General features: G+C 39.8%; 1 protein-coding gene across 2 annotated transcripts in view; it reads right to left on the bottom strand.

Moving 5' to 3' along the window:
- The window catches only part of LOC111867727, a 120,095-nt gene that overhangs the window by 36,109 nt on the left and 60,469 nt on the right, over positions 1-23,517 (bottom strand). For both annotated transcript variants that reach the window (XM_023861860.2, XM_023869908.2), the window contains exons 3-6: positions 11,972-12,091; positions 1,924-2,067; positions 1,136-1,304; positions 691-804 (exon numbers count right to left, since the gene is read on the bottom strand). In XM_023861860.2, coding sequence (XP_023717628.1) covers positions 691-804; positions 1,136-1,304; positions 1,924-2,067; positions 11,972-12,091 — 547 coding nt within the window. The remainder of the gene's footprint in view (positions 1-690; positions 805-1,135; positions 1,305-1,923; positions 2,068-11,971; positions 12,092-23,517) is intronic.

Genomic DNA, 23,517 nt, shown 5'->3' with positions numbered 1-23,517 from the left:
CAGCTAACAGCACACATCAAACAGGAACACATCAAATCATAAGGTAAGCAAGAATCAAATACAACATTAAACAATATATATATATATAATAATATATACATAATCCTAAGTAATATAATATCTTTGCAGCCATACAACCTCAAGCTGACGTCTCCCATCTTCGGGATGAATTAACAAGGAGAAGTTCAGCATTTATATCAAATATTTTAATATTTTAGTGTTTTAACTTAAAATAGGTTCGGATGAAAAGTGAGAACTTGATAGTGTACTCAACTATCTTAGCATGTTTGTGCTTTTACACGTCAACATATCGTAGCAACGTCCACACGACAAACATAATTGTGAACATCAAAACAGCGACAGTGTTTCCATAATTGTAGCAAGTGCCTCTGATGATGGTTGTTTCAAACCGAAACATGTAAGGCAGAAATAATAATAAAAAGTGACCTACAAATTGTTACACTCGACGGACTTTCTATTAACTTTGTGATTGATAGTGTAACGGACCAAAATGAAACAATTCAAAATTGGGAACCATAATTTTATCACCACCCATTGAGTTGTCATACAGACATTCTAGCATTTAAATTGGAAAGCTGCATATGCTACATGTCCTGCTCATCTCATATTTCTTGATTTAACCACACCAACAACTTTATGTGAAGTAAGAACATATGTCCCATTACTTACAGGAAACAGAGGGGAGCCATTCACAACAACTCCTTCAGCAAATCGCACCCGAGATGGATTGGATTTGAGCTTCGCTTTCTTGGCTGCACTGAGCAGTGCTGACTTGCGGGCTGACTGCAACGACACACCGACATTTCATTACATTACAAATAGGACCCCCACAGATTGTGTAAATGGTGGAGGCACGCAAGGTTTCCTCCTTTCTGCCTACTGTAACATTCCCCTCCAGCCCTCCTTTGGCCAAAGCACACCAGTCCAAAGCATCTGTCACTAGTAAAACTTATCACATGGTTATTACTGCCAACATTCATGCTAAAAGAATGTAAGATGGCTAAAAGGGAGTACATGGGAAAATGCTGGTGGAGGAACTGTAGCAGCTCAAGGAAAATGTGAAGAGAGTTGACCCATGGGACTTCTTTCAGCAGCCTCAGAATAAATGACTCACATTGTCAAGGGGAGGCTGACAAACTGTCAGCCGCACTGTTTCCTTGCATGATCTCACTAACTGGATCACATGGTCACGGGGAGCATTCTTAACATCCTCTCCGTTGATGATGAGGATCTGGTCTCCTGGCTGCAACTTGTCCACACTTGGTCCACCCTCAGTGACAAACCTGCAATACAGCACAATTCAACTATGTATAACAATTATGCACATTATGTAACGATGGCAAGTAAGTAAAGTAAAGCTATCCCTGTACCAGGCCTTGAAGGCCCATAGGGTTGCAAGACGTTGAGGGTCCCACATTATCTAGACAATCGGCTCAAAGATGGCGGTAAGTTTGTCAGCCTTACGCGCCAGCCACGCTTTACTCCCCAGGAGAATTAAGATGATAAAAATGAAATCAAATTCCATGGTACAGGATCCTTTATTTCTTAATCAGTTGACTGTTACTTATATGGCTGAGATATTCCCTAATTCTACAGCACAGAAATTTCATAATCATCATCAGAGAAGCCCATTTTCAGGACCTGTCATATGAGCCAAATAAATCAGTTCAGTCCTCGGAATATGGATGAAAATAGCAAGCCAAGATACAGTTATACACTTTTGTGAAACTCGCCTTTATAAAAATCACCTTTACAAAATGCAGGCCATCAAAATGCAGTTCTTAAGCACGTCCATGTTACAGAACTTCTTGTAGTCTTTCATGAGCTGGGAATGCACTATTCACATTAAACTTGAAATGTCATGACTCAAGTAAAAACATTAAACTTCTTTTGAAGTCATACCTCACAATTACGGGTTTCTCGCTGCCCGCCACAAATCCAAAACCCAGCTCCGGGTGTCGTGCGAGTTCCACCTGTCTTGGTTGTGGTGGCTCTTCTGTCCAGTCCTTGCGAGGATCCTCATATGTGGTGGTCTTGTTGAGGTGACTGTCACAGAAATACTGAATATTATTTCTCACACTTTGTTACCAACATGGTAATCTAAACAACTGTGATTAAATTTTGTTTCTAAGTATAAATGCTAACATTTCATTAAATTCCATAACAACTCATGTATCACACTTCACCTACGACTATATCTTAAGTCTGGCTATGCTCTTGTTTACAAGAAACATGGCATCAAAAATCAAGTGTAATACTTACATACACCTAAATCAGTTTCTCCAGCAACAGCCAAAATCAAATCCACATGAATGAATATTATTACAGAATTCAACTAAATCAAGATGTGTTGTATGGGGATTTAATTTAATTGCTAAGATTAATTTAGCAATGGTGCCTTCTTTCATACATCAACTTATCAATACCATCTAACAAACTAATTTTAAGTAATTTAATAAAATATTTAATTCACCCCACATGTTTGAACAAAAATATTTACATTTTGTGGGATGTTTTATTAGTACATAATTTATTAGAATTTTCATCTTATGTGAAGATAAAGCAGTTCCATTTTAATTGTATTATATGCATGTAATGTGAAATATTCAATGGCCTATGCACTTAATTAAACACCCCTGAAGATGGAGAAATTCCGGGTGAAACATGTTAAGTTGCATAGAGTACTGCATTAAAAGACACTTAAAAGTATGCTGTGTTGGGTGGTTTTCCAATTTCATAGATGAATGTAAGACACGAAAGTAATGATGTCTTTAAAATTTTCATTTGTTTATTTTTCTTGTTCATGGGAGCTTAAGACATAACTTCCACTGATAACATGAGAAAATTAGATGTGAATTTAAAAAGGGGGACAGAAAGAGTATTTTTTCACCCTCAAACAGTTATTTCAAAAAAAGTATTAGTGCTCCTGAATGATAAATTTCATTTATAATAGGGATTTAGTTAACTGAGAATATTCCCTATCCTATTATACTCATACAAGTGGATTATGTTGTACTGAAAACACAGCAATTCTAATTTGTCCATCTACATACCTCTGTCCATGTCTGAAACGTTTTTAAAACTAAGATATTTCAGTTCAGTTAAAACTTTGTGTACATACTCTATTGGAAGTTAGTTCTGCATTTTTAAACCTTTTACCTTTATATGAAACCCACTTTTGTTAAAATTTAAGTATATGTGACATTAAAGTTTTGGGGTCAAGTGTATACCAAAGTTACATGAATGTCTCCACTAAATTCAAAGAAACTGATTCATTCCACACAACAATTTGTGCAGTTCAGCCAACACTTTAACCTTTAAAAAAAAAGCATATCTGTATTCCATTCTCAAAAAATAGTAAATTTGACTAATCACAACAACTTTTTATTTAGGGATAATTAAGGCTCAATTTGCATGCCATTCACAAGGTATCCCTTTCAGTACCTGGCTTTAAAGATTCTGTATATATGAGAAAAATATTATGAAATTTTTGTTGGATTTGAATATCAGTTAGATAAAATGGTTACTGCAACTGTCATATAAGCTTTATGAATGAACATTTATAATTTCTGCTGCCATTGGTATAGCTTTTCACATCTACCACCAGCATGCAGTTGCATGTAGCAATCCAAAATGGTGGATATGTCTGGCACGGAGAATTTGTATCATTACACATTTTACCTTTGACATAATCAATCTCAGCATTATAAAAGTTATTGATATAACAAGATTTGCAAAATATTATGTCAAAGCCTAAGGATTTCAGGCATGGGCATATAATTTTAAACCAATATCATGGACAGAAAAATCAGAAATGAAGATTACTGTCTTCTGGGATGTGACACAGTGTAGTCTGGTAGATGCTTACCAGTTTTTTGGATGAATGCGCTGCCCAATCTTCAAGATCAAAGGCTTCTACCAGACTACATAGAAGTCACATCCCTGATAGCAGTCACAGTTGCCACCATGAAAACCTCAGGTCTCATGAGTTCAGAAATGGTGAAATTTTCCTCATCTTGTTATAAAAGAGTCAAGTCCAACACATTATCATGAAGAATAACAGAAAAGGACACTAATAATATGTCACTTCAAGTGTCTGATCTACTTAAGTAACAGAAAATAGTAATTATTTCTGTACTGAAAGAGGACACTGGTAAATTCACTTACAAGATTATAGTACATATGCACACAGGCAAACAAGTACTGAACTGCCTAAATATGAGGTCACTCTTACTTTCATATTGAACCCTATTCTGAATAATATTATTACTAATTATTCCAACCATAATTCATGTTTCTTAACCTGCAAGTAAATAATCATTATTATGCAAAGTATTAAATTTGGTAATCTCATCCTAATGAAATATACAACAGTACTGGAACTGAAAACACAGATAAGTATCTCACATGCAAAACAAATTTTCCCAGTCAGAAGAAAGAATCTACAAGGTAGACTAAAAGCTGTCAATTCAGCACAGCCACTACTCTTTCGGGAAGTTCAAACTAATGAAAAAATAGCCAATGTTACTGCCTTGAGCCAATTAAGGGGAATGAAAGATGGAGACTAGGCTTCATAAATGTTATGAAAAAATGTAAATGCTTCATAAACACTACTGCTGATAATACTAATCAACAACAGAAATATGAACAGATTCATAAATTAATTTTCATTAAATGTGTTGTTAAATATACACCACTTTAAAATGTTTCAAATACAAGTCATAGGTCTTACTGTAGGTCTTAGTGAGTAAACAGATACACAGTGTGTCCAGGTTCTGCTAGGACTGTGTTCATTAAAAATAAAAGACATGAATTACTTTCAAAATTTCACTCTTTTTATTCAAAATAGTCTCCTTCTGGATCAATACATTGCTGGAATGACTGAAAAGTTTTCTAAAACAGTCACTGTACTCCTTTTGTGGAATCACATTAAAAATGTGGGAATTCCCTTTGGATGTCCTGGAGGGTGTCGTGACAGCCTCCTTTCATGGCCAACTTAATTTTTGGGAACAGCCAGAAATCTGCTGGAGCCTAATCTGGCGAAGACAGAGGATGATCAAGGACTGTGATCCCATTTCTGGCCAAAAAATCACGCATGATCTTCGATTTGTGGGGTGAGGCATTGTCGTGAAGGAGCGACCAGGAACCTTGCTCTCGATATTCAGGTCGAATTTGAAGAATTCTCGCCCACATACAATTGAGGACTCCAAGATAATAATCAGAATTCACTGTTTGACCTTCTGGCAGAAATCGCTTTGGAATCAAAGAAAACGGTTAGCAGTGTCTTTACTCGACTGTTTTGCATGCGCACTTTCTTTGGTTTCGGCTTCTTTGGGCTCAACCATGCTGCACTCTGCCGCTTTGTGAGAGGCTTTGTGAAAACACATGTCTGGTCACCAGTAACAATCGATTTTGTAAATTCTGTATCACTTTAGGCCGATCGTAACATGTCTTTGCAGTGTTCCACTCTGGCATGTTTTTCCTTGCCTGACAGCGCGTGCAGTACCAACCACGCAGAGACCTTCCGTTTGCCCAAATCTTCAGTCAAAATTTGATACACAGTACTTTTTGGTATTCTTAAAAGCTCCTTGATGAGTCTTGCAGAAACACATCTGTCTGATGCAAGGATTTCGGTCACTTTTTCCACATTTTCTTCAGTGCGACTTTTCCTCGGCTTTGATGCACGTGGAGCATCTTCAATGTCCTCCCTGCCTTCACAAAATACAGCATACCATCTAAAAATGTTCGAGCGACTCAAACAATCACTACTGTACACACTTTTCATCATTTTGTACACTTCTCCGGCTGTTTTGCCTAACTTCAAACAAAATTTTATGTTGGCTCTCTGTTCAACTGCCATTTTCTGACGAGCATCAGAACAGTACTATACATTCAAGGTCAGAACACATGATGCAGGGATGCTTGCGCTTTGAAATTACAGACAGCCACAGCTGAAACTTCAAGAATCTTACTTAACACCACAACTCGGCAACAGATGGCATTGCAGGGCAAAATTTTAAAAAATTAGTCGTAACGGATCCTTGACACACTGTGCAAAGCTATCCTTGTAACAAGCCGTGGAGGCCCAAAATGGTTGTGAGACATCGAGGCTCCCACATTTTCTAGATAATCGGCTCACAGATGGCGGTGAGGTTGTCAGCTTTATGTGCCAGCAGCTCTTTACCCCCAGGAAGATTCCTGGTACTAATTCCTGCTGGAGGCTGAGTCGACCTCAGAGCCATAGTGCAGCTGGAAGGAATAGGTGAATTGAAAAAAAATCCAGCGACTTCGTTGGGAGTCAAACCCGCAACCTCCCGGCTTGTAGCATAGTGCCTCAACCAACTATGCTACCGCATGCCCCAATCTTAGTGAGTTACATATTTACTTGAAATTCAAATATTTCATGTTATCAGCCGTTTTTAGAAGATTGCTACAGTTTGTTTCGTGTAAAGCAGGGCTAAAGTGGATTGACAGAGATGAAAATAAACTCTGAAAACTCTTAGTGTAGGACCACATTACTAAATTTCAACGGAAAACTGGATGAACGAATATACCCACCATATTATCATTCTTTTTATGTACTGTATGCAAAGAACACCCATAAAAAACAAGTTCACACACTTCACATAATTATGTCATTCAACTTGTATTCATATTTCAAAAAATGTAAAACAAAGGATAGCTTATATTCACATAAATATAGTAACCTGTTCTTGTCACACATACAGCATAATCAGTATTCACTAGAATAAAAAATCTGAAAAAAAAGAGGTTCTATTTCTTTTACATTAGAAGAGAGAAAGAGAAGAAATATCATAACATATAGATATACACCCCAAATGAGAGGAAACATGCAACATGCCAACAAAACATATTCCTGCAGACTAATTCAAACACAGTTAGGCAAAGAAAGGCATACAAAACAGGATGTAGCCTGAATGACACAGACAGCAGAGGATATTACTACCGTGTAATCAACTCTTTTGCCATAGAAATGTTGCAAACATCTCTCAGACTGAGGATCAAATACATAACCTCATTTCAAGTTGGGGGTTTATGATAAGTGATGCACAACAAGGGACACAATCCACAAAAGAAATTTCTTGACAAAATGACTCTTACATAAAAGCGACCTTTACTTCAGTTTCTTGATAATTATTATAATTATCTTCATCTTTCTCTACCATCAAGTTCCATAACTTTGTCACCAATATCAGGAATACATTGTACTTAGAAATTGTAATTATGCCTTTGCACCATGCCATAAAGGGGTTATGTGGGCAGATCAGTAAAGTGCCATGCTTTCTGTACAATGGAACTGGATTAATGTAAATGGGTAACTTTATGCTCAGTAATATTCATTGGAACGAAGATGGTAGCCCCAGGGCCATTCTGCACATTAGTGTGTTGAGAAGGACAACCCTAATGTCCCTGCCAGGATTTCAACACCTGCCATTGGAAATCATTTTACTGACCGAGATATCATAGCTTATTATGCCATAATTTCATCAAACACAATATGACAGATTCAAATCTTCTGTTAAGAGAAACACAAAGACTATGTATGAGATGGAACTGTATTCATGTCCCAGCGCTGCATCCTGCTTTACTGTGCAAAAATAAAATAAACCACACCTTCAGCGTTAGTATTTGAAACTCTACAGGGCCCTCTGTTTCCAGGATTTCACAACTGACACAGTTCTCTGGCATGACAGGTCTACACAATTTCATCAAATTCACCTAACCACTGGAACACTATTTCTGAAATTTAAGAGAGCATTCGATCTATAATTTTGTCATTCTGTACCAGCAAATTTAATATATATGTCAACTGATTAAAAAAGTAATCAATTAACTATTTATGATTAATCAATCAATCCTGGTTAAAAGAAATATACTTGATATACTAACATATTAGCTAAAGAATTGATAATACACTTATAATTGGAAGTCTGAAATTAAAAAATGAACTGTTTCAAAGACCTTTCCTTCTGGGTAACATCATAGATCAATGAACAAAGTCAGTGATGCAAAGAAAAATTCTGAGAAATTAAAAGTTAAGAACTATAACACATGGCAACAGAAAAAGGAAATAAGAGTGTATGTGAAAAATGATTGAATAAATGATGGTACATCTTACATTCTAAGTTAGAAGAATGAATGTCGTTATAGTCAAGAGCTTTAACTGATTGGCACACTAAAGGAACTAATCAGTGATTAAAGAATTAATTTATTAATTGGTTACTTGATTTAAGATATGTCATGAAAAAATTGAACTCATTTATTAATAAATAAATTAATTAAAAGAGGTGAAAAAAATTATAACTAAAATGAGAGTAGGTTGATTCAATGTGCTTTTAACTGATTAAAAGGAGAATAATGAGCAAATTCCACAATTAACACATGAATTAGTCTGATTTTCAGGAAAATACTAATGTATTAGTAAATACATAATAAACTTATAATTGCAAAAATGAAATTAGAAACAGCTCAAAAAAGGCCTTGATATTAAAGTTAACAACAGAAATAAATTACAAAATTAAATATACATACAAAGTACACAAAAAATGTATGTAATATATGAAGAAAAGTTAAGCACTGTAGATTTAAAATATGAACAACATATGGCCAAGCTTCTTAACTGAGTGACTAAAGAAAATTATTAGTGATCAATGATGACAGCCCTACAATTTACCAAACTGCTTGCTCACAGCACCAAATAACTGATTTGCTTCTTATTAATACAACTGGAAACGGAGGGCCCATCCTGGCTACAACTGTACTACCTTGGTCTGTGAAGAAAGAAGTGTCGAAAGGCATTCTGATTGGCGCAAGGCTGTCGCTTGACACCGTCTACTCTAGACATCACCATGTGCGTGCGCCCAATACCTACAGTGACACCAACACGATCACACCACACAGGTTTCCCTGCTATGGATTTGACTGGTCTCAAGAAAATGTCCTTAACTTTCAACATGGCACATCTCAAGTCACTAAATTGTACAATAACAATTTTGCTGTTAGAGAAGAGAAGTACATTGGCTGGCTATCTGTTTCTTATCATTCAACCATATTTAGAAATTTAAACACTAATATAATATCTAATCCCTCCACACGAAAAAAAACACACACACACACGCACACGCGCACATGCACACACAAAGCTTCACCTTTACCTTTACAGCTAAAACTGAATCTACGATATCAATGTCTTCACTATTTTTATTTGCTGAGAAATTTCTGCAGTCAAAAACTGATGTTACAACACTCTGTACTATATGTGAAGGATTCCATTTCTATTACACTGTCTACCTTACACACTGCAGAACTGTTCAGTCCATAACAGTGAAAGGGTTCATACCTTCAACAAATAGAAGTGGAAATAATTATCAACTGTTAAGAAAGGAATTTAAGCATCTGCATATATGTAATATAATCATACAATTATAATGAACTGAATGTACCATGCTTGCAGTCAAACTTAATCTAAGAATTCTCCTCTTAGGGCACAGTTACAATCCATAGTATGAATGAGACCATGTGGCTACATAAGAGAACAAGCACTGTTATCCAAAATACATTATATACACCTTGTTCTAGTCAGGGAACAGCAACACACTATAATCCATACCACACAAATCAGGGTTGTCTGCATTTTCATGCATTAGTATTATGCCTTCCTGTTACGTTTATATAAAGCAAATAACAAGTGCCATGTTGTAATCTGATGTGGTGCAGCCAGTGACTAAACATAGCACCAGGGACTTATTAAAACTAGTTTAAAGCTATAGTGTCTCAATTTAAGCAATTTTAGTTAGGTTTCATACATCCACAAACACTTTCTTAATATTCAAGCAGTGCCAATGTGTCTGCACACAATACTCGTATCCATGCTTGAATTCTTGGCACACCACAACATTCCTGCTGATGATCACTCTTTCTATCCATTCAAATTAACTCCCCCAGACTTGTTACTGTGCCAAAACATTTTAAAGTAACGTGGATTTTAAGGTGTGCAAGTTAACTTAAAATTTGACGAAGGCCCTGAAGGCCATTCTGAAACGTGTCAGAGGTGCTTCCTACAGACACAAGCTCTTCAGAAGAAACAGACCTAGGGGACAAGGTTTCATCGGAGATAACACTGAACATAAGATAATTTTTTGTTTTAAATCATTGTGATTATATAACAATCACACAAAGAATGTCAACATACATCAATATGTTTTAAAGGTCCAAACAGATCCAAACAGCAGTAACAGTTAATAACATATGACAAATCTCAGAGACCAAAAAATGCTTAATCTTCCGATTCATGTGACGTGACAATCACCCTCCTGTTCATCAACTAAAACAATTAACAAATGGAATTTATAGGTTCTTATTTAATTTCAGATTTTTTTATTTAAGTTTTAACTTATTCAAGCATAAGACACTGGACATGTGGAAAAAAGGATTTCTGGTTTCTTACACATATTCTGCTGATATTTCAATATCTTTGGAATAAACATCATACAGTATTACAGAATTAACAAAATAGGTTCACTGCACATATAACAAACAATACGACGTTCCAACATACTCAACACTGTATTTACACACACAAAACTGCTGACATCTTGAAAAATGAAATAAATGCACTGTCTTTCAGAGTCAACATTCCACACATTACAACATAATAGGGCATCTATCATTTTAGGTCCTTGCTTACTGCTTTATGCATAGCAACAAACAATTCATCTTAACATGCAAACATTTTTATCATTCAACAGAGTCTTCTTAGATGATCAGACAATTGAACTCTGATGACAGGGATGGAGAGTCTCCAAAATGCTGGGAATTCTTTACATACTGATTCCCCAAGAAGACTTCATTGGATTCAGTCACTCTGAAAGCTCAATATCTTTATCGTATTATCTGTTTGCCAAAGTAACACAAAAGTATGTTTCTCAAATTTTTATAGGTCTGGAAAATTTTCACATTTCTCTTTCTCTGCAGTATACAACATTTATATCCATAATAAAATGAATATATTATGTGTACGGTTTATGTCTTAATCTAATCAACAAACTTACACTTTTGTACTTTTATTTAGAGTGACCAATTTTTCATTTTGTTATTAACAGCAAAGAAATTATTTCATACTGAAAGAAAGTCCTGTGGCTTTTTGTACATCTCCAGAATTCATATTCACTAACATCATTGGAAGTAATGTGTTGTTATGATAGTGTTCACAGGTACAGATGGACTTAATAATGAAACTGATGATACAAGAGGCCACATAGTTATAGGTATAGTACTCATCACAAAATTACACACTTCAAGGTCATGGAACAAGCTCAAAGCCAACCCCCCCACCCCAATGCCCAGTTCTATATTTACAGGGCTACACTGCCAACTTCAATGTGTAAACAAACTAATAATTCTGTTGCAAGTGAAAACAAGGTCCCTGTCATGGCACAAAATCACCATGAAATACACAACACACACACTACATTTTAGTGTAGGTTTTTACCTGCCTCGTGAACAATAATTTGAAATGGAGGGAAAGATATTTTGTTTATTAAAATAATAAAATACCATGGCTAATGTACTGTAAAGGCACAGTTATATTAATAAAGAACTAATGGATGCAATGGGCAAAACACCCTGCTGATCCTACTATAAATGAAAACGTTACATCAGGCTGGACTGCATCCTGCAAAATGTTCAACTACTCTGCTAAAGTAGCAACACTGTATGGATTTTGGATGTAATTTCGTGATGGCTAATATGGTAATTAAAACTGGCATATCATGTCCCAAATAGAACATATAAAACAGTACATGATCAGTGTACATGCATCATAACCTATGTCTATTTCGATATTAGCATCAATTAATATTTAATGAGATATAAGATAATGTTTTACTTAATGTATATTATCCTAAGAAATGAATGTCCAGGAACTTACTTGATAAAATACGGTTTGCCATCACTGTCTGTTGCCTCTTCCCAGCCATAGGGAAACCCACCACCTGCCTCAGCCCAGGTCTCAACAGGTGGTAGCCAAGAAGATGTCTGAGTTAGATGACTGAAAGGAAGACACTCTGAGTCACGAATTCATTCGAAATGGAAACTTAATTCATTTCAGCCTATCTGATAAATGCAAGTAATATGCAGATAACATGTTCTCATGAGCCCAGAAATATGCTTGCCCACTGGGCCATAGGAAAATTAACAGACCTCACTGACAAATACATTTTTACACTTAGCTTAAATGTATGGGATAGTGGGTTTTGTGAAGTGGCTAGAATATTCAAGTGGTGCTTCCAGAACCATGTAAGTTACAAACATAAGGGAATATACATGAAGTTTCCTGTAAAACGTTGTCCAAGCAGGGTAAAATACCGTTATGAGTATTATAGAAGTTGCTTATGACAGTGCTGCCAATATTACAATGCGTTCTTTCCACATGAAACCAAAGCATAAAGAGGTCATGCTCAAGTATTTGTGGGTTTCACCTCTCAGTCTATTGAATATATTTCTATTAAATTTTGTACTGAACAGTCTATATTACAAGATGTCAGGAAAGTTTAATTTTGGTCATTTTCGCTCTACTGTGACCGCTGCTTTATGTGGTGCCATAACCAAGCTTTTATCAACTTCATCAATTTAAAAAAAATGTGTACATGACAAGAGACACATAACTCATCAAGATAAATGAGTTCTAACTGAAACGTTACTTGTTATGATGTATACAGGAAAAAATAATACATACAGCCAATGAACTTCAAGGAGCATAGTTCTTCTAGGATGCTGATTGAAGTTCATTTAATCGAAATATCCCATTTTTTCTTTATTGCTAGTGGGGTGGGACTAAGACCTTTGTACTGCGGCAACTTCTGGCCTATTGTACCAGACCCAGATGATGGTGAGGGTGATTGTGGAGCACTTGGTGGAATGAAGATTGGCAGGGGAAACCGAAGTACTCGGAGAAAACCTGCCCCAGCGCCACTCTGTCCACCACAAATCCCACTTGACCAGACCCCGGGATCGAACCCGGGCCGCCGCGGTGGGAAGCCAGCGACTAACCGCTTGAGCTATGGCGTGGCCGAAATATCCCCTAACTTTTCTTGAACCAAAAGTTCATAACTGCCCACCACTGGATCCTGGATCCTATCTTGCACTAGATAAATCCATCCCAGTCCATATCCAATTTTCTGAAGATCAATTTTAATATTATCCTTTTATGCCTAGTCCCTCAACCGGTCTCTTCGCATTAAGTTTTCCAACTAAAATTTTGCAGGTATTTCCCACCTCCCCATGCACATTATGTACCACGCCCGTCTTTTTCTCCTTGATTTCATCTTCATAACAGTTGAAGAGCACAATCACAAGCTCCTCATTTCATTCTCTGCAGCCTCCAATTACTCTCTATTTAGGCAGAAACATTTCCTCCACACACCGTTCGAAAACATGCTCAATTCACGTACTCCCCTTAAGAGGGAAGATCATGTTTCCTACCTATACAAAACAAGAAGCAAAATCATAGTTTTGAACATTTTAATCTTTATGTTTTTGTTATGGTGGCCGTAAAACAAAAGAATCTGAAATGAACAGTATCAATAACACAGTCTTCTATAAATGAATGTGTATTGTCCTTCAAAACAATTTATGACTTTCATAAATAGAAATGTCTTGACATTCAAACACGCAAAGAACACCTGTCGAAACTTTGTAACCATGTTGGAGGGGGTAAATCCTTCCGCTCTCGTTCCCCCTGTATGTAGACAACGGGGGGGGGGGGTCAGCATCCCAGTACGAGGACAAGCACTCCCTTGTGTCTGCCTAATGACATTCTCAGTTCCTCTACATCTTGTCGCGAACTTGCAATTTACACTTTCAGTTTCATGGTACCCGCCTTCCCCATCTTTCCAGACGCCAAAGCTGCCCGGTATTGACTCGAAGCGTTGTCATTTAGAAACATTTTCGTGCGATTAAAGAGGTAGGCGTAACACCCAACCATCACATTAACGAGGGCTGCTCAAAATACCACAAGTTTGTGGAACAGGATAAAATAATCTCTTAAGCTCGTAGGTTTAAAGAAGACTTCGACTGGGTCCGAAGATCGTCTGTCCTGAGAAGAATTTGTGATTTTCCTGAGCTCCTTCATGCAAATGGCGTAAACATCAAATCAAATCAAATCAGCCCACGACCGCTTGCTACCACATCCTTACCAATTCATTAATGAGTAGCCATCTTACCATTCGACGATCTATATTCTGTGTTACTAAGAGCATCATAAATTGTTGCTTTTATTGCTAAATTGTTGGGTGAATAACAACACATTTCGATGTAAACTTGTCTTCATCGAACTGTTAATCGTGTGCAACAAAAATACTGCATTAAACACTAACATGTAAACCAAGCTTTTAAAATAATGTTTTTGACATTGCATCCATTAAAGAAATGCCATTGTTGTTATAACAGTTCTACATAGATTGATTAAAAATACCAACAATTACATGGAGTGTTCTCATATAGGAATTTGAATGCTACATAAACATCCGAAATGGCAACAGAGTTTAAACAATGTCTGGTCCATAAACATTCATGGATATTACGAAGATACTGTAGGATTCAGTGTTTGCATAACAAAGATACTTATAACTAAGTATGTAACATTAGTTGGTATGATGATGTAACAGAGTATTCAGGGCTATTATCTCGATTTCATCTATCGCCCTAGTTCTCTTCATATAAAAACTACAACGTTTCGGAAATGGGTTCTATTTTCGGTTTTTGGTGGTGAGGATCTGAAAAAGTTTCTACTCTGCTGGGCTCCTAGGCAAAGTTGATCTCTTACCTACGTATCCTTCCGCCCGAAGAAGAAAATAGATCCCATTCCCGAATCGTTATGAGTTTATAAAAGGTAAGAAAAAAGATAAGGCTGTTCCCCTAACAAGTCATGAAGGCCCACAGGGTGTGAGAGGTCGAGGCTCCCACATCATCTAGACAGTCGGCTCACAGATGGCGGTAAGGCTATCAGCCTTATGCGTCGGCCGCCCTTTATCCACCAGGAAAATTCCTGGCACTCATTTCTTTATAACAGTAAAACAATGTAAAACTTTGTCCCCGTGCTTACCTAATTAAGCACTATGCCATGAAGACGTATGGGGGAGTGGATGTATAGACCAACGCTTTCTTGACCTCGGCACTAGTTGGCGGTTAGTGGCCAGCTTCAGACCCCGGCCGCTTTACTCCCGAGGAAAAGGCCCCCGGTACCCATTGGATATGAAGCTAAGTGGGCCCCAGAGCCCATGAAGAAGCGAAAATTCTCGCCCCTACCATGACTCGAACTCCGACCCCTCGGTCGTCCAGCCCACAGCCAGTCGCTATACCGACTGCGCTGTCCAGGCCCTTTAGCCCTGCCACGGAACATAAGCAAAGCCTTGACTGGGTTGTAATGTCGGAACTCCATGGCGTTACAGCCCAGAAAACATCACTTCTCAGTTCCATTATTTCTACATGTCCGACCATCTTTCAGTAATACAAAAATGGGCCAGTTCGCCACCCCCTCTGGCGTGGATTTTCAATACGTGCTCGTTATACTACACGTGGGACACAACTATACAACAAGTTGCCTACGAATACGGCGTAATATGCGAGCCAGTGGCTTTACAAGCAAGACTTTCTCAGACTTTCTGTTTCCGCCACCGTAACACATTACCCACGACGTTTACATGAGCTATACGTTACCGCGTTACGTAACACTACATCCGGTTTAGTATTCTCATAAGGTAAATACAGTTGCTCCTGTCCTTAACTGTCGTCCACGCCATGAAGGCGTAGCACTAGATGGAGGTAAATGGTCAGTTTCACGCCCTGGCCGATTTACACCTCGTACTCACTGGATAGGAGGGCCCCAGAGCCGATCTGGATACTGTGGAGAAGATCTCTTTCCAGTACCAGGAATGGAAATCCGGTCGTCCATTCCGTAGCGATACCGGCTGAGCTCTACCGGTGCATTTATCACTCTCATGTACAAATGAAATATGTACAGAGGAAAAGAAAATTATATATACACATTATGGTTCCAATTCAGCTCACGTCTTCTGGGTACCTATATACCAAACTATACGGGCTCACATCCCTCAGTACTACCGCCGTGAGAACCTCATACTGTGTAAGATTTGAGGTTTTCACGGCGGTGACTATGAAGAATGCCGTCTTCTGAATGTGGCGCCGTGTAGATAGCTCCCTGAAGATGGAGGCGATACGTTCCTCCGAAATGTCCGTTTACACAAGATCTAGGTAGGTAGATAGGTGGACGGACGGACAGACAGACAGACAAATAGATAGATAGATAGATAGACAGACAGACAGACAGACAGACAGACAGACAGACAGACAGACAGATAGATAGATAGATAGATAGATAGATAGATAGATAGATAGATAGATAGATAGATAGATAGATAGATAGACAAAAACAAAGGGAACGAAGAAACACATACAAAGGCAAGAGAAAGAAACAATGCAAAAAAGGAACGCAAATGCGCTGTCAGCATTACATTAACCCACAACACAGCGTAACTTTAAGGATTGTGTAATTCAGCAGGCCTACACCAGTTCTCACGTTAAACGTTACGAAACAGGAATCCCAAGGCTGAGAGCCGTAGGTCGGTTCCATCATCTTCTGTTATAACTCTCAGGACACAGCTCGGAAACTTCCAAGTGGTGCTCTTGTAGCTCCGCTGCCAGAATATCTGTCCCCGGGCGGGCAATATATTGATTGCTTTTCTTAATTGTTACTTCGCTCACGTTACAAATGCCTAACAGAGCAGAGGTGTGCGCCGTCTCCACGCATCTCCTTCCCAGTTCCGAAGTTCGCTTTCTGAAGTTTTGTCTTTAATTTGTTGCTGGGAGAAATTACAGGTAGAACTGAAACCACACAAAGCACGGAGCAAAACAAACTAACTCTCTTTTCAAAGAGGTTCATGTTATTTAAATCGACCATAAACGCACTGAAAGCTTATGTCGCGTGGACAGAAGCCCTGCTTTGTATTCGAGAGGTCCCGCACTCAAATCCAGACACGGAGACTGGCTATAATGACTGGGGCTTTGCACATTTTCCTCACTTCTTCAACAGATATTCCGGGATAAAAAGAAAGGCAAAGCTATCCCTGTAACAGGCCGTGGAGGCCCATAGGGTTGTAAGATGTCGAGGATCCCACATTATCTGGAAAATCGGCTCAAAGTTGGCGGTAAAGTTCTCAGCCTTACGCGCCGGCCGCCCTTTATCCCCCAGGAAGATTCCTGGTACTCATTTCTGTTAGGGGCTGAGACGACCCCAGGGTCACAGTGCAGCTGGAAGGATTAGGTAAATTGAAAAAATCACCTCATCGGGACTCGAGCCCGCGACCTTCCGGCTTGTAGCACAGTGCCTCAACCAACTACGCTACCGCGTGCCCCCAATATTCCGGGACAAGACATCAAATTTGGGTACGTCAGCTTCCTTCCATATCCTTTCAACTTCATTATTCATCAACTTGCTAACTCCCTTTCTTAGGGAGCCAATATTTTCAGCCACGCAAGAAATTCCAAGAATTTTATGAAACCCGACGGTTCATTACCGTGTTTAAAAGATCCTGCAATTATTCCCTATCCTGAGCCAAATAAATATAGTCAACATCCTGATATCCTACTTCTTCATTTTAATAACATCTTCCCATCTATATCTAGCTCTCTAAAGTTGTATCTTCCCTTCAGGTTTTCCGACTCAAATTCGGTATTCGTTGCTTACCTCTACGATGCGTACTACATGCCTCATCCATCTTACCTTCCGTTATGTTATCACATCAATAATACATGGATCGAGCTAACTGGCGTGCATAGCTTAGACGGTTAGTGGCCGGCTTCCCGCCACGACGGCCCGGGTTCGATCACAGGTCATGTCGTATGGGATTTCTGGTGGACAAAGTACTTCGGTTTCCCCTGCCAATTCCCATTCCACCGACTTCTCCAATAATCATCATCATCTATCATCCGGGGTTGGTACAATGGGCCAAGTAGTGGCCGACGTACCAAGTGGACTCAGTTTCACCCCACCCCAAGAAACTAAAAAGGGGGGGGGGACCGACAGAGTAGGGGTCTCCTCCCCCTCATCTGAGAACGGAAACAGACCCAGTTTCCGAATCGTTATTTTTTCTGGTTTCTAGAATACCGGACGATTCCCCGTTTTAAACAACTATTACTTATTCCACGGAGAGAAACAGTTGTGAAGCTGATTTCTTTAGGCACTATCGACCTGTTCCATAATGTATGAAACACAACATCTCACGTACTCCGTAAAGAGGCATGAGGACTCATGTGTCCGCCTGCTGTTGAATTATTCTGATTTTGAAAATAAATTCACACATGAATTTTTGGAAAAGGCTAAAACTGGGAGGGAAAAGGTAAACATTTCGATTTCAATGTGCAACTCATTCAGGTCTCATACATTGCGTGATTTCAGGATCCCCGCCTGTTGACGACAATCTGGAAATGTCGATAACACTGATCTTATCTACACCAACTCCATCAGCACTCAACGACAGCCACTTAGCGCGCCGCCAGCAAACGAACTTATTATGTACAACGCGGTGCAAGAAGCCTGCTCTAGCGGTCGCAATGTGTTTCGCGAAACTCTTAGTTTCCGGGACTGATGAAACTTCTGAACCTTCAGATCTGTTCCCGTTGAGAGAACTTTGGAGCCTCACCGCTTGCTCACAGCGAGGAAACTTTTGAGCCTTTTGACTTGTTCAGGTGGAGGAAATATTCAGGTCTTCTGGCCTGTTCACCCACGTGGAGGGAATTTTGGAGCCTTCAGATTTGTTGAAGTGGTGGGAACTTCCGAGCCTCACAGCTTGCTCAGAGGGAGGAAACTTTTTGGCTTTCTGGATTGTTCACGGGGAAGGAACTTTTGAGCTTGAGACTTTTGCGACTTGTTCAAGTGGAGTGAACTTTTGAGCCATCAGGCTTGTCTGCATGGAGAGAACTTTTGAGCCTCAGAGCTTGCTCATAGGAAGGGAACTTTTGGGACTTCAGGCTTGCTCGACCGGAGGAAATATTCAGACCTTCTGGCCTGTTCATTCACGTGGAGGGAACTTTTAAGCCCTTTGGTTTCTTCACGTGGAGGAAACTTTCGATCTTTATGGCTTGTTCACGTGGAGGAACTTTTCCCTTAACCCGACTCGATCGGCACATCAGTATTACAGACAGAGACTTTTAGTCAAACTCGGTATGAACATAACGGCATTGGACGTCACTCAATCTCACTGCCTTATAACTTTCTATCAACTGTGTCAGCATGTAGGAGGTAGAGAAGAAGGGGAAAAAGAAGAAGAAGAAGAAGGAGGAGGAGGAGGAGGAGGAGGAGGAGGAGGAGAAGAAGAAGAAGAAGAAGAAGAAGAAGAAGAAGAAGAAGAAGAAGAAGAAGCTGAAAGAGTTTTTAACATCAGAGAGAGATGTTTTTGTTAAACACAGAACATCAAATTTTTTAGAATTCCGAAGGGAAACTATCAAAAAAGTTATTTTCCGCGTCCATCCCTGTATCTAATACGTTAAATTCTGTTTAAAAATTCATAATATATTCCTGCATGTTTGTACAGTGCCCACATTCTCAATTCGCATGCGCCACTCAGCACAGCGAACCATCATGTACGTCGTACATACATAGAACCGCTGTCTTCCGTATGACATGAATATTTAACTTCCGAACTTGGAGGCTGAGTCCAAATTGTGACGTGTACATTATACATCGACTGTGTCTCGTGTGTCCACTTTTCATTAGAGGAACTCCTGAAAGGTGACTGCAGCGTGAAACCAGCCTGACAAGTGCGACTTCAGGTGAGGACAACAGCAAAGATTTACACAAAGGAACTGAATACTTGAAATACTCGAAAAGTGAGGAATTTTGACCATAATACTCGTATAGTTTACGTTGTGACAGAGACAACGTGTGGATATATTGATGTGATCCATAATATGTAACCTATGTTTCGCTGCATTTAAACACAAATACAGATGAATATTTATTTTCCATTTGCGTGGGGGTCTAAATACGTGAAATTTCAGATGCTAACGACGATGAATGTAGAGATTATGGCATTTTGGAATGCGAGGTCTTCTTACTTTGGTACATTGGTAGAAACGTTTCGGAGAAGCGCACTACCTCCATCTTCATGATACCCCCCCCCCCCCTTGGCACTACAGCCCCAGTGGGCCTAGGCCTACCTCCATGAACTTCTCCGTTCACTTCGGTTTTTCTAGATCTTACACATTCGGTAGGACTCCTTGGGCGGGTGATCAGCTCGTCGCAAGGCCTCTAACTGTACACAAACACAGAAAAACGCACACAAACATCCATGCCCTGAGTGGGATTCTAACCCACGATCCCGGCTTCTGAACGAGCGAAGACCTTAGAGCGAGCCTTAGACCGCTCGGCTACCGTGACCGGCTTCATGATACACCAGTGTACCGATATTTCGGAAGAACCTACCGCCACGATGAGGATCGAAGATTTTCTACCTTGCAGATCGTGGCATAAGGTTTGTCCGAAACGTTCGTACCTATGTATGAAACCAGAAGGCCGTAATCTCAAATGTAAATATATTCCAATGGTTCTGTGAAAATATTAAATGTACACTAATAGGGTAGGCTAAAATTAAAACTTAGCCACAATTTAAGATTTAATATTGTTTGTCTAAACCGTCTTTAAGGGCATATGATATCCTGCGTAAGCAATTTTAAGTAAAAAGTAAAGCTATCCCTGTAACAGGACGTGGAGGCCCACAGGGTTGTGAGACGTTGAGGCTCCCACATTTTCTAGACAGTCGGCTTACAGATGGCGGTAAAGTTGTCAGCCTTACGCGCCGGCCGCGCTTTACCCACAGGAGTACTCATTTCTGTTAGAGGCTAAGTCGACCCCAGGGACATAGTACGACTGGAAGGATTAGGTCAATTGAAAAAAAAAATCCAATGACCTCATCGGGACTTTAACCCGCGACCTTCCGGCTTGTAGCATAGCGCCTCAACCAACTACGCTACCGCGTCCCCCTTAAGTAAGCAATTTTACGGAAGAAAACTCATGTGTGTCCATTAGGACGATTTTAGATCCCATCGTACGCTAAAAATAGAATCCAGTAGCTTTCTGATGATGACGCAACCTCACAGATGCTTTAGACACAGTATAGTTATATCTATTCCAATGTTGAATGTTGACGAGAAAAGCTAAGAATTGCAAAGGGAAGGCAGGAATGGTATTTCAGTGCGGTCGCAGGATCAATACCGCAACAAAGCACGACAAAATAAATGACAAGAATGTTTGGACAGCGACCTGAAGCCGCTCCAACGTTACGATCCAATGGGCAGATGCCTGCAATGTCCAACAAAAAAGACGGAACAGTTCTATTTCACGTACCACTAACAAGAAAAGAGATTAATTCGTTATGAAAAAGACGGCACTGAAATCCCACTAAGTCCAACGAGGAGCCATGTGCATATGTTTGTTATTTAACAACGTATCAGACCATAAAAATGTAAAGTTGTCTCTGTACTTAACTAACCAAGCACTACGCCATGAAGATGTACGGAGGAGTGGATGTATAGACCCACATTTTCTTGACCTTGGAGGAGAGAAAATTCTTGACCCTACGGGACTCGAACTCCAACCTCTTGGTCGTTCAGTCCGTAGCCAGTCGCTATACCGACTGAGCTATCCCGGCTTATTCTTAGACGGTTTAAACGTAAAAAGGGATACAGCGCCATGTGGTCCGTTGATAGTCAACCGATGTTTCGGAGGAACATGTCGCCTCCATCTTCAAGGTCGACGAATCAGACAAGCTTGCTACCTGCCTCGTTCTGCTTTCTTGCTTGGCTTTTCTTCGATCCTAAAGGAGGCGACATGTTCCTCCGAAACGTCGGTTCACCTTCAACGGACTACACGGCGTTATATCCCAGAAGACAGAAACCTTCATAACCACCGTTGTGAGCGTCATGAGATCCTCAAACCCTACATGAATTATACTTATTTTGTAAGCAAATTTTCTGCATCAATGCTCCCCCCCCAGCCCGCAAAAAAAACCTGGCGGTGCTCACGGATGATAAGACTCAAGAGAAATTATCTCCCGTCGGTGCGTTCGCTTCAAGCAGTTCGTGTAAAGAACCCATAAGCTCAGATTAACCCACACTGGTACGTAATAGTGAGCACTGTGGGTGCAATGTGACCTGGATCCATTAGCCTGAAATGCAATGAAAATCAGATCAATGCAGTGCGCTTGCGTTGCAAGAATATTCCAGCCACTGGCCAGTCATAAAGGACAGTGTACTTACTAGCGCCCATCCATGAACCCAACGTTAACAACGGTATTTGTTTCTTGTATGGAGACAGGCACTCGACACCTACCGGTGCCTGATAAGAAGGAATTCTCGACAGACACTGCACGCGAATTAGCTCAGCAGACGGCGGCTCAAACTTGCAATAAAAGGTAAAGCTATCCCTGTAACCATTCTTCCTTCCATACATTGCTATTCCGATATCTTCCCAGCGACAAACAGTCTCCTCGAAGATACACTGTTCCTGTAACAGGCCGTGAAGGCCCATTTGGGTTGTGAGACGTCGAGGCTCCCACATCATCTACACAGTCAGTTCACAGATGGCGGTGAGGTTGTCAGCCTTACGGGCAAGCCTCCCCTCGCCCTTTACTCCCCAGGAAGATTCCTGGTACTCATTTCTGTTAGAGGCTGAGTCGACCCCAGGGCCATAGTGCGACTGGAAAGATTAGGTTAATTATAAAATCCAATGACCTCATTGGAAATCGAACGGGCGACCTTCCCTCAAACTTTCAGTACGAATGAGATTTGAGACTGTAAACGCGGTGTGTGTTAAGATTGTGATTTTCTGGGATGTGATACTTCCACCGTAGCCCTGCGAAAGGGGAGCCCGGTGCCTGGGGATATAACTGGGCCACCCTATCACTGGGGGATATAAATACAGGGGCCTGACCCTCCAGGTTATGGGTTGGACGCAACGCTGACGACATTGCTCTGTAAAAAAAATTACTGTTGCGAAATCCAAAGTGAAAACCGAAAGATCTGATTCCCAGGAGTAGCCAAGTCTGGGAAAATCTTCTAAGGATGGCTGCAGCTCAACAGAGGCCCGCAAAGCTTAGGAGACAGACATCTGTATTCTGCTTCAGCTCTGCTACATTAGTTCATTACTTTACATATGCTATACATATACTCTATACATATGTATAGAGTGTGTGTGTGTGATACTCTTCAGTGCAAATTCACAGATTATTAAACCACTTTTAAATTACAATTATTATATGCGGATATATTATTCTACCAAGAACCAAATTTGTTTTTAAAACTAATAAACTTTTGGGTGTACAGCCCTCATGGGTTAGTATAGAACAGTACAACAATTTATATATCTGATGACGGTCCTCTGTGGCCGAAACGTCATGAACT

Source organism: Cryptotermes secundus, unplaced genomic scaffold (assembly GCF_002891405.2).
Source record: "Cryptotermes secundus unplaced genomic scaffold, Csec_1.0 scaffold14, whole genome shotgun sequence".
Lineage (NCBI taxonomy): Eukaryota > Metazoa > Arthropoda > Insecta > Blattodea > Kalotermitidae > Cryptotermes > Cryptotermes secundus.
This window is presented reverse-complemented; position numbering and strand designations above follow the sequence as displayed.